The sequence below is a fragment of the Lynx canadensis genome, chromosome B2, assembly GCF_007474595.2.
Source record: "Lynx canadensis isolate LIC74 chromosome B2, mLynCan4.pri.v2, whole genome shotgun sequence".
Lineage (NCBI taxonomy): Eukaryota > Metazoa > Chordata > Mammalia > Carnivora > Felidae > Lynx > Lynx canadensis.
The window spans coordinates 115,876,481-115,889,714 of record NC_044307.1 but is presented as its reverse complement, the minus strand read 5'-3'; the positions used below and the strand labels follow the sequence as shown (position 1 = coordinate 115,889,714).

The 13,234-nt window shown below is 34.7% G+C and overlaps 1 protein-coding gene across 1 annotated transcript in view; it reads left to right on the top strand.

Moving 5' to 3' along the window:
* The window catches only part of THEMIS (thymocyte selection associated), a 180,126-nt gene that overhangs the window by 41,975 nt on the left and 124,917 nt on the right, over positions 1-13,234 (top strand). Inside the window, exon 2 of the mRNA XM_030316302.1 lies at positions 512-670. Coding sequence (XP_030172162.1) covers positions 512-670 — 159 coding nt within the window. The remainder of the gene's footprint in view (positions 1-511; positions 671-13,234) is intronic.

The following is a 13,234-nucleotide window of genomic DNA, read 5'->3' as shown; positions in this document are numbered from 1 at the left end:
AAATCTTATATTCACAAGGATGAAGAGAAACAGGTTTAATAAGTAGATAGGATGCTCTTAATATAAGGCCCTGTTGTGCAGACCTTCTATCTTTGGATCTTGGACTGTAATACAACCTTGTTTGTAATACATACTTAGATCATTGTTGACTCACAGGAGCTTAATTCTGTGACCCAGCAAAAATAGATCATAAATCCCAGCGAGGGAAGACATGTTTGTAGTTTGACCTTGGAATGATGAGCTAAAGGTGCTGAGGAAACCATAAATCTAATTTACAATAATAACAAAAATAAGGTTGTTTATACTTTGCCCAGTGCATGAAGTGAAAATCTAATGTTTTTCTTGGTACATGCTGTACATTTTGCCAAGCTTGATTAAATTCCTATTTAGTAAGTAGGTAGCTAGGAGAGGAACTGAATAAAAACACTTTAGATGAGGCTTTAGACTCTTGCTTTGTTCTTCCTTATTTCTTTTTTTTTTTAAAGCTGTTTCAACTCTTCCTTTTTTTTAGGTTCCATTTATGAAATGTTTGGAAATGAATGCTGTTTATCAACAGGAGAAGTAATTAAAATTATTGGTCTCAAAACTAAGAAGATCATAGCTGAAATTTGTGAGCACATTGAGGGTTGTGAACGTCCGCAACCATTTGAGCTGCCTATGAATTTTCCAGGTACAGTAAATTGCAATGATTTCATATTTGTAAAACTATTGTTAAGAGATGAATACATCTATACAATTGAAAACAATACAAAGTGGTAGCTTTTGTTTTTTTTTTCACTCTAGGGAAGTGGGTGAAAAAATTAGAATTATTTTTTTTTCCATACAGTGTTATATGAGTTTCAGATGTACAATATAGTGACTCAGCAGTTCCATACATTACTCAGGGCTCATCTTGATAAGTGTGCTCTTAATCCCTCTGTTTAATTCAGTCTCCCACCCACCTCCCCTATGGTAACCATAGGTTATTCTCTGTAGTAAGAGTCTTTTTTTTTTTTAATTTGTGTCTTTTTTCTTTGTTTCATTTGTTTTGATTTTGAAATTCCATGTATGAGTGAAGTCATGGTATTTGTCTTTCTTTGACTCATTTCACTTAGCATTATACTCTCTAGATCCATCCATGTTGTTGCAAATGGTAAGATTTCATCCTTTATTAGGGCTGAAAATATTCATCCATAATATTATTCCATTATTCCAATATTCATAATAATGAATAATATTCTATTATATATGTAACTTACTCTAGATATATTTTATATTCCCATAATATCTTGGTCACCAATAACATGTACCTTATTGGATAGTCATTGATGATTTTCTTAAATTTTTTTTTCATTATTTTAGAGAAAGAGAGAGGAAGGGGCGAGGGGGAGAGAAAGAGAGAATCTTAAGCAGGCTCCATGCTTAGCATGGAGCTCGACTTGGGGCTCAGTCCTACATCCCTGGTATCATGATCTGAGCTGAAATCAAGAGTCGGATGCTCAACCAGCTAAGCCACCCAGGTGCCCCTGTTGATGATTTTCTTATTTGCCTTATTCTCTAGACCAGGGGTTGGCAAAAGTTTTTTTTTTTTTTATAAGAAAACAGATGGTAAATATTTTAGACTTTGCCACCAGATGGTCTCCCTCACAACTATTGCACTCTGATCCTGTAACATGAAAGAAGCTATAGGTGATACATAAACCAATGGACATGCTGTGGTCCAATAAAAAATATATTTATAAAAACAGATGTCCAGCAGAGTTTGGCCTGTGAACTGTAGTTTGCTGAATGCTCCTCTAGACTAAAACTTCAGGACAGATAAAATATCACATATATGACTTTGTATATCTAGTACCAAGCACATTTCCAGCAGTTGTTTATTGAATGCATGAATGAATGAATAAATGATGAGCTGAGGAGATAAATCTAGTAAACATTTGCAATATGATGTGATTCATGGTGTGATTGAAATATGCCTGGATTCCATGAGAGTCTTGATAAGGAACATCTAGCTCCTGTTGGCCATGTTTCAACATGGATTTTGAAGTCATTATATCTGAATTGTAGTTCTGCCACTTGTTAGCTGTATAACCTTGCCAAGTTATTTACCCTCCTCTCATGAAAAATGGGAATAATAATTCTATCTCCTAGTGTTTGAGGGAAGATTAAATTTTGAAATATATTTAAAGTGCTTAGAATGATATTTGTCATATAGCAAGGGCTATAAAAATGTGTCAGCTTTTATTACCATTATTATTACTATCATCAGTGGAGTGAAGTTTTTCAGAGCATTTGAAAGAATATTATACTTGGGCTCTGATTTGAAAACTGAAAATAATCAGCCATATGGGGAGAAGATTCTTCCGCGTTCTCCAGTATCTTCTTCCTTTCAACTGAAATCTTACCCATCGTTCAGTTCTATTTACTCCTTCCTACCCCCATCCTTTATAACAATGGTCCTCTAACTTGGCTGCACATTGCAGTCACCTAGGGAGATTTAAAATATTCTGATGCTCAGGCCACTTCCCTGAGATATTCTGATAGTCTGTAGTGAAGTCTGGTTACCAGAGTTTCCTAAAGCTATCAGTTTCCTAAAGCTACCTAATAATGAGCAGTTAAGGTTGCCAACCATTGCTTTATAAGAAGTTTTTCCTAAGTATTCTAATTGGATGTAATAATTTCCTTTTTGAATCACTTTACTCTTTCATGCCTTAATCATTGCATTTATCACATTTTGAATGTAATTGAAATTATTTGTGTGCTTGTCTTATGAGAACCAACTGCTTCGTAGATTACAACATTGCTGACAACAGAATCTGAATCTCTTTATTGGTATAATCCCCACAGTGTTTAGGAGAAGATGTATATAATAAATATTTAGTAAGTTATAGTGACTTTCTAGTAGAAAGATTGTTTCTTATTAGAGTAGTGAAAACACCTAATTTTTGGGAATATATATATTTTATATATTATTATTTATTATATTTAAATGTAATATTTATGATAGGTAATTAGCTTACATGATTATAGAGATTGGCAAATCCAATATCTACAGAGCTGATTTCCCACAAAATCACTTACCTTTTGATTAAGAGTTTAATTTGGGGAGTTGCTATTTAGAATATCTTTTTGAGTTTTCAGTTTATATGATAGGCTTGCATCAACTGAGCAACAATTAAAAATATTTACCTACAGGGGCGCAGGGGTAGCTCAGTCAGTTAAGCATCAGACTTCAGCTCAGGTCATGATCTCATGGTTCATGGGTTCAAGCCCCACGTTGTGCCCATGTACTAACAGCTCGGAGCCTGCAACCTGCTTCAAATTCTGTGTCTCCCTCTCTTTTGCCCCTCCCCCACTCACTCTCTGTCTGTCTGTCTCTCTCAAAAATAAATGTTAAAATTTTTTTTTTAAGTTTCTAAAAAATATTTATTTAAAAAACTAGCTTTAATGTAACAATAAGGGCTAAAATGGAAAGGTAAAGTGATTGGTGATGATATACTTTCTTTTAAAGAGGACTCCTAGCTGATGATGAAAGGGATCACAGATATAGGAGTATTTTTGGTACATCAGCTCTAGGGAGAAAGAGAAATTAAGGCCATTAATATTTTTTAAATTAATTTCAATAGAAACATCTCTTTGTTTGTACTCTATTTAAAACTCAATTTAAGGGGCGCCTGGGTGGCGCAGTCGGTTAAGCGTCCGACTTCAGCCAGGTCACGATCTCGCGGTCCGTGAGTTCGAGCCCCGCGTCAGGCTCTGGGCTGATGGCTCGGAGCCTGGAGCCTGTTTCCGATTCTGTGTCTCCCTCTCTCTCTGCCCCTCCCCCGTTCATGCTCTGTCTCTCTCTGTCCCAACAATAAATAAAAAAAGTTGAAAAAAAAAATTTTAATAAAAAAAAAAAAACTCAATTTAAACTCTCAGAAATTAAACTCAGAAAGTATTTTAATATATATTTTAAACATCCTTTCTTATTTGGCAATTTCCTAAATTTCCTTTTGTTATTGATTTCTAATTGCATTCTATTGTGGTCAGAAGACATACTTTCTGTGGTTTCAATCCTCTTAAATTTTTTGAGGCTTGTTTTATGGCTTAACACATGGCCTACCCTGGAGAAGGTTGCATGTGCACTTGAGAAGAAGGAGTATTTTGCTGTCAGTGGAGTGCTCTACAGATGACTGTTGGTTTGTAGTGCTGTTCAAGTCTTCTATTTCCTTAAGAATCTTCTGCCTAGATGTTTCTATTATTGAAAGTTCCAACTACTCTTGAAGTTTTCAACTATTACTGTCAACTTTTGCTTCATGTATTCTGGGGCTATGATGTTAGGTGTACATGTGCTTATAATTGTTATTCTTCTTGATGAAGTGACACTTTTATTATTATATAGTATTCTTCTTTGTCTCTAGTAAAATTTTTGTTCCAAAGTTTGTTTTTATCTGATTTTAATGTGGTTACTACAGTTCTCTTTTGGTTACTATTTACATGACCTATATTATATTCTTTAACTTTCAGACCATTTGTGTCTCTGAATTTAAAGTATGTTTCTTATGGGCAGCAAACAGTTAGATGATGTTTTTAATCTGTTCTGCCAATCTCTGCCTTTTAATTGGAATGTTAAATCCATTTATACTTAATGTAATTACTGATAAAGTAGGACTTACATCTACCATTTTGCTGTTTGTTTTCCATATGTCTGAGGCTTTTTGTGTTTTTTGTTAAATAGATGTTTTCTAATGTACCTTTTTTTAAAGATTTTAGTTTTTTAAGTCACCTCTACACTTAATGTGGGGCTTGAACCCACAAGCCTGAGATCAAGAGTCACACACTCTAGCAACTAAGCCAAACAGGCACCCCTCTAGTGCACCATTTTATCTCCCCCACCCTTTTTTTTTAAATTAAGACTAGATTTTATACAGGAGTTTTAGGTTCATAGCAAAACTGAGCAGAAGGTACAGAGATTTTTCATATGATAGCTGCCTCCAAATAGGCATGGCTTCCCCAGTATCAAAATACCATAAAATATTTTTGTGGTTTATAGCTCATTTCTTTTTAATGCTGAATATTTCATTGTCTAGATGTGCCACAATTTATTTAGCTATTTACCTACTGAAGAACAACTTGGTTGTTTTTAGTTTTGACAATTATAAATAAGGCTGCTATAACATTCATGCAGAGGTGATTGCATGGATAAGTTTTCAGCTTGTTTGGTTAAGTACCTAGAAACATAATTGCTGGACCATATGGTAAGAATATATTTAGTTTAAAAAAAAACCTGCCAACTGTCTTCTGAAATGGCTATACCATCTTGCATTTCCACCAGCAGTGAACGGGAGTTTCTGGTGTTGCACATCTTCATCAGTATTTTGTGTGGTCAATGTTTTGAATTTTGGCTATTCTGGTGTGTGTGTGTGTGTGTGTGTGTGTGTGTGTGTGTATACCTTTGATATCTCATCATTGTTTTAATTCTCAATTCCTTAATGACATATGATGTGGAGCATCTTTTCACATGCTTATTTGCCATCTGTATATATTCTTGTGTGAAATGTCTGTTCAGAGTTTTGCCCACTTTTTAAATCAGATTTTTGTTTCCTTATTGTTGAGTTTTAAGAGTTTTTGGATACAAGTCCTTTTTCAGATATTTTCTTCCATTTTGTGGCTTGTCTTCTCATTCTTTTGGCAGCATCAATTACAGAGAAGAACTGTTTTTAAAAAAAACAGGAGCCTGGCTTGCTAGTTATTTCTTTGCTACATTGTCTTTGGTGTCATAACTAAAAAGTCATCATCAAATTCAAGGTCACCTAGATTTTCTCAAAGTTTTGTTTTTTTAAAAAATTTTTCAAAGTTCATTTATTTTGAGAGAGAGAGAGACAGAGAGAGAGAGAGAGAGCAGGGGAAGGGCAGAGAGACAGCGAGAGGGAGAGAATCCCAAGCAGGTTCCACACTGTCAGTACAGGCCTGATGCTGGGCTCATACCCATGAACCATGAGATCATGACCTGAGCTGATATCAAGAGTCAAATACTTAACCAATTGATCCACCCAGCTGCCCTGATTTCCTCAAAGTTTTATAGATTTGCATTTTACGTTTAGGTTTATGATCCATGTTGAATTTTTTTGTGTGTGAGCGGTGTAAGATCTGTGTCCAGATTTTTTTTTTCATTTGAATGTCCAGTTGTTCCAGCACCATTTAATGAAAAACATTTCTTTACTGCACTGTACTGCTTTTACTCCTTTGTCAAGCATTGTTTGAGTGTATTTATTTTATTTTACTTATTTAATTTTATATTTATTGTTTAATGTTTATTTATTTTTGAGAGAGAGCGAGAGAGAGGGAGAGAGAGAGAGAGAGAGAATGAGCAGGGGAGGGGCAGGGAGAAATAGGGAGACAGAGAATATCAAGCAGGCTCTGTGTTGACAGCGCAGACACAGGGCTCAAACTCACAAACTGTGAGATCATGACCTGAACTGGAGTCAATAGACAGATGTTTAACCAACTGAGCCACCCTGGGGCCTCTGTTTTTTGTTTTTTTTTTTTTAATTTTTTTTTAATGTTTATTTATTTTTGAGACAGAGAGAGACAGAGCATGAGCAGGGGAGGGGCAGAGAAAGAGGGAGACACAGAATCCGAAACAGGCTCCAGGCTCTGAGCTGTCAGCACAGAGCCCGACGCGGGGCTCGAACCCACGAACCGTGAGATCATGACCTGAGCCGAAGTCGGACGCTTAACCGACCGAGCCACCCAGGCGCCCCTAACTGTTTTTATTTTAAAATCCACTTGTTCATTACTAGTATATAAGAAAGATTGGTTTTTGCATATTAACTTGTTATCCTACAATCTTGCTACACTCAGTTATTAATTTGGTCTTTTCTTTCAGATTTTATATATAGACAATCATATTATCTGTGAACATAGTTTTTTTTGTTCTTCCCAATCAATACACCTTTTATTTCCTTCCCTTGTCTTATTGCATTAGCTAGGACTTCTGGTACAATGTTGAAAAGGAGTGGAGAGAGGGGACATCCTAGCCTTGTTCCTGATCTTAGTGGGAAAGCTAGTTTCTTAAGTATGTTATCAGTAGGTTTGGGCTTTCTTTAGATTTTCTTTATTGAGTTGAGGGAGTTTTGCTCCATTTCTAATTTACTTAGAGTTTTTGTTGTTGTTGTTGTTTCTTTTTACATTGAATGGATGTTGGCTTTTGTCACTTTCTTTTGGCATCTATTGATATGATCATATGATATTTTTCTTAGCCTAATAATGTAATGGATTACATTAATTGTCTCTCAGCTGTTGAACCATCTTTGCATAAAAGGATAAATCCCACTTGATTGTGGTGTATAATTCTTTTTATAAATTGTTGGGTTTGATTTTCTAATATTTTGTTGAGGATTTTGCATCTATATTTATGAGAAATATTGATATGTAGTTTTTTTCTTATATCTTCTCCCGGTTTTGATACTAGAGTAGTGCTGGTTTCAAAGAATGAAGTAGGGAGTATTCCCTTTACTTCTGTCTTCTAAAGATGTTGTGAAGAATTGTTATGACTTCTTTCTTTAAATGTTTGGTAGAATTCACCATTGAACCTGTTTAGTCCTGGTGCTTTCTGTTTGGGGAGGTTATTAATTATTGATTCACTTTCACTAATAGACATAGGCCATTTAAATTGTCTGTTTCTTCTTGTGTGAGTTTTGGTTGATTGTGTCTTTCAAGGAATTGGTCCATTTCATGTAGGTTATCAAATTTGGGGCATGGAGTTGTTGATCATAATATTATTTTATTATCCTTTTAATGTCCATGATGTCTTCTCTTTCATTTCTGACTTTAGTAATTTGTATCTTTTCTTTCTTTCTTTTTTTAACCTGGCTAGAGACTTATCTATTTTATTGACATTTCCAAAGAAAAAGCTTGTATTTTTGTTGATTTTTTTCCTATTGATTTCTTCTTTTCCATCTTAATTGATTTTTCCTATAGCTTTTATTATTTCTTTTCTCCTGCTTAATTGGGTTTAATTTGTTTTTCTTTCTTCCAGTTTTCTAAGGTGGAAGCTTAGAGACTGATTTTTAGATCTTTCCTCTTTTCTAGTATATTCATTTAATTCAGTCTTCCTCTAAGCAGTACTTTCACTTCATGTCAAAGTTGGTAAGTTGTTATTTTCATTTTTATTTAGTTAAAAATATTTTAAAATTTCTCTTGAGAATTGTTTTCTTTGACCCCAAGTGTTATTTAAAAAAAATTTTTTTTAACATTTATTTATTTTTGAGACAGAGAGAGACAGAGCATGTACAGGGGAGGGGCAGAGCGCGAGGGAGACAAAGAATCTGAAACGGGCTCCAGGCTCTGAGCTGTCAGCACAGAGCCCGACGTGGGGCTCGAACTCACGGACCGTGAGATCATGACCTGAGCTGAAGTTGGACGCTTAACCGACTGAGCCACCCAGGCGCCCCCTGCCAAGTGTTATTTATTATGGGGGTGGGCGTAGTTATCTTTCTGTTATTGATTCTATTTTAATCCACTCTGGTTTCAGAGCATCTATTGTATGATTCTATTTTTAGAAATTTGTCAAGATGTTTTATTGCCCAGAATGTGGTCTATATTTGTGAATGTTTCATGTGAGATGGAAAGGAATGTGTAATTTGCTGTTGGATAAGTGCCTATAGATGTCAGTTATATCCACTGATTGATGGTGCTGTTGAGCTCAACTATGTCCTTACTTTTTTCTACCTGTTGAATTTATCCATTTCTAATATAAGGGTGTTAAAGTTGCCAACTATGAATTAGATTAATCTATTTTTGCATGTAGTTCTCCTAGTTTTTGCTTCACATATTTTGACACTTTTTTGCACAGGCATATACACATTAAGGATTGTTATGTCTTCTTGGAGTAGTGACTTTTTATCGTTATATAATGCCCCTCTTTATTCCTGATAACTTTTCTTGCTCTGAAGTCTGCTCTGTCTGAAATTAATATAGGTACTCCAGCTTTCTTTGGATTAGTGTTACCATGGTATATCTTTGTCTCTTTACTTTAATCTATATGTGTCTTTATATTTAAAATGGATTTCTTTTTTTTAAATTTTTTTTTAATGTTTATTCATTTTTTGAGAGAGAGAGAGAGACAGAGCACAAGTTGGGGAGGAGCAGAGAGAGGGAGACACAGAATCTGAAGCAGGCTCCAGGCTCTGAGTTGTCAGCACAGAGTGCAATGCGGGGCTTGAACTCATGAACCATGAGATCATGACCTGGCCGAAATCAGACGCTCAACCGACTGAGCCACCCAGGTGCCCCCAAAATGGATTTCATATAGAAAATATATAGTTGGGTCTTGTCATTTGATTGACTCTGATAATCTCTGTCTCTTAGTTGATGTATTTAGACCATTGACATTAAAAATGATTATTGCTATCCAGGTGACCCTTGAACAATGTAGAGGTTAGGAGCAAAATTCCCCCACACAGCTGAAAATCTGCATATAACTTTTGGCTCCCCCAGAACTTAACTACTAATAGCCTACAGTTGGCTGGAACCCTTACCAAGAACATAGTTTACTAACACATATTTTGTAGGTTATATGTATTATATACATATATTGTATATATTATATACATATATTGTATTCTTACAATAAAGTAAGCTAGACAAAATAAATTTCTATTAAGAAAATCACAAGGAAAATAATGTATATTTTAGTACTGTACTTAAAAAAAAAATCTGTGTATAAATGGACCTGCACATTTCAAACCCATGTTGTTCAAGGGTCAACTATAGTTGCATTAATGTCTACAGTATTTGTTACTGTTTTCTTTTTGTTGCCTTTGTTCTTTTTTCCTATTTTTGTCTTCCATACATTCTCTGCTTTTTGTGGTTTAATTGAGCATTTTGTATGATTCCATTTTCTCTCCTTTCTTAGCATATCCATTATACTTATTATACTTAAAACTTTTATTAGTGTTTGCTGTATGATTTGCAATATAAATTTACAACTAATCCAAGTCTACTTTCAAATAACACCATATTCCTTCACATGTAGTGTAAATACTTTATCATAACAAAATATTCCTAATTCATTCCTCTTGTCCCTTGTATCATTGCTGTGATTCATTTCACTTATACATAAGCATACATAAGCATATACTTATACCTAAGCATACATAATTAAATACATTGCTGATATTATTATTATAAACTTTTTATCTGTTAGATCAATTAATAATGAGAAAATAAAAGTTTTTATTTTACCCTCACTTATTCCTTCTCTGATATTCTTCTTTTCTTTATGTAGATCCAAGTTTCTGACCTGTACAATTTTTCTTTTCTCTGAAGAACTTCTTTTTACATTTCTTGCAAAGCAGGTCTACTGGCAACAAATTCCCAGTTGTCGTTTGTCTGAGAAAGTCCTTAATTCTCCTTCACATTTGAAGGATAATTTGTCAGGGTACAGAATTCTAGGTTGATTTTTTCTTTCTTAGCACTTTAAATATTTCACTCTATTCTTTTTGCTTGCATGATGTCTGAGTATTTGGATGTAATTCTTTGTTCATCTGTATGTAAGGAGTTTTATTCCTGTGGTTTCTTTCATGATGTTTTCTTTATCTTTGATTTTCTGCAGTTTAAATATAATATTCCTATGTAGTTGGGGTTGTTTGTTTCCTTGTTTTCATTTATCCAGTTTCGTTTTTCCCAAGCTTCCTGGATCTGTGGTTTGTTGTGTGACATTAATTTGGTGAAATTCTCAGGCATTGCTTCAAATATTTCTTCTCTGCTTATTTCTCTTTCTTTTCCTTCTGGTATTCCCGTTATATAGGTGGTACACCTTTTGTTGTTCCACAGTACTTAGATATTCTGTTATGTGTTTTTGTTTTTGCTTTGCTTTTATGTTTTGGAAGTTTGTATTAATATATTCTCAAGCTGAGAGATTCTTTCTTCAGCTATGTCCAGTCTACTAATGAGCCCATCAAAGACATTCTTTATTTCTGTTATAGTGATTTTGAACTTTAGCACTTATTTTTGGTTCTTTCTTAGGCTTCTCTATTTCTACTTACATTGCCCACCTTTTCTACATTATCTATTTAGGCCCTAGCATATTAATCATAATTGTTTTAAATTCCTGGTCTGATTATCCCAACATCCCTGCCATATCTGCTTCTGACTCTGCAGCTTGCTGTGTCTCTTCAATTGTCTTTTTTGCCTTTTAGTATGCTTTATAATTTTTTCTTGATAGCCAGACATGATGTACTGGATAGAAAGAAACCATAGTTAATAGGACTTTAGTAATGTAACAGTAAGGTGTGGTAGGACGGGAAGCATTCTATGGTCCTATGATTAGGTCTCAGTATTTTTACAGACCTGTGCCTCTGAACTATGAACTGCACAAGTGCTTCTCAATCTTGTTACCCACTCTTTATGTGGGAAAGGGTGGCTACAGTAGAGTTGGGTATTGCCCTTCTCACATGTGGAAGCCTAGAACAGGCTAGATCTGGGTATTTCCATTTCCTCAAATAGAAAGACTGGAGTGGGTTTTAGTTGCATATTTTCTCTAAGTGGAAGGCTAGAGGGGGTGTTAGTTGTATATTTTCCTTCCCCCCAGGTCAGTTAGTCCTAATAAAACACCAATCGTGTCTCTTAAGGGCAAGCCTTATTAAGAAGAACAGAATGTTCTGACTATTTTGAATTTTTTTTTCCTCTCCCCCTGCCAGAAGCATTAGGAGATTTTTCTCTGATATTTACTGTGAAAGCCTGGTCAAGTTCCTAGAGGTAGAACTTACAAAATTATGAGAGCTTCCCCATGATTGGGACCCTGGAGCTTTTTCTCTCAGACTTGTCCATTCAGAGCTTCTAGCAATTATACTTCATATTTTTCTAGTCTGGTATTGGTTCATATCGAGGTTTCTTCTCTGGTAAGTTGTGGTTCTCTGTACTTGCCTATCTGTCTCCAATTCTGGGGGCATTGGTTTATCCTCTGACCTCACTTCTCTAATGAATCCAAGAATAGTTGCTGATTTTTCAGTTTGTTTGGCTTTTTACTTTTTGCTGGGCAGAGTGGCAGCTTGAAAACTTTTTATATCCAAGGCCAGAAACCAGAAGCCCAATGTTTTTTTCCTATATATATATTTTTGTTGTTGTTATTGTTTTGGTTTTTTTTTTTTTTTTTTTTTTAGTTATTTTTTTAGTGGTTGCTTAGGGATTACAATTAATGTCTTAATTTATAACAATCTAGTTTGGATTAACTAATTTAATTTCAATAATATGTAAAATTGGACTCCTTTGTAGTTCTATTCCCTACCCTATCTTTCTAATTGCTATTATCATGAAAATTATGTGTTTATACATTATGTGCCCACCAACATAGATTTATGATTATTCTTTATGCAATTGCCTTTTAAATTAGATAGGAAAAATATTTGAAAATAAATACACTTAAACTTTATTTTATTTTTACATTGATAGCTACTTTTACTAGTACTTTTTATTTCTTGACCCAGAATAAAGTTACTGTCTTATATCCTCCAGCCTGAAGGATTCCCTTTAAGATTTCTTGTGTGGCAGTTTTGATAGTAATAAATTCTCTCAGTTTTTGTTATCTGGAGATGTCCTAATTTCCTATTCATTTATTTCTTTATTTAAGTGTAGTTAGCACACAATGTGACATCACTTCCTGGTGCACAGTGTAGTGTGACTCCACAATTTCATACATTATGCTATGCTCACCACAAGTGTAGGTACCATTTGTTGTCATACAACACTATTACAATATCACTGATTATGTTCCTTATGCTGTGCCTTTTATTCCTGTGACGTATTTATTCCATATCTGGAAACCTGTATCTCCCACTCCGCTTCACCCATTTTACCCATCTCCTCACACGCGTCCGCGCTGGCAACCATCAGTTTGTTCTCTGTATTTATGGGCCTGATTCTGCTTTTTGTTTGTTTGTTTTTTAGATTACACGTATGAGTTACCTCATATAGTATCTGTCTTTCTCAATCTGATTTATTTCATTTGGCATAATATCCTCTAGGCCCATACATGTTGTGCAAATGGCACAATTTCATTCTCTTTATGGCTGCATAATATTCATACACATACACACACACACACACACACACACACACACACACACATCTGCTTTGTCCATTCATCTGTTGATGAACTCTTAGGTTGCTTCCATATCTTGGCTATTGTCAATGATACTGCAATAAACATAGGCTGCACATATCTTTTCAAATTAGTGTTGTTAATTTTCTTTGGGTAAATACTAGTGGA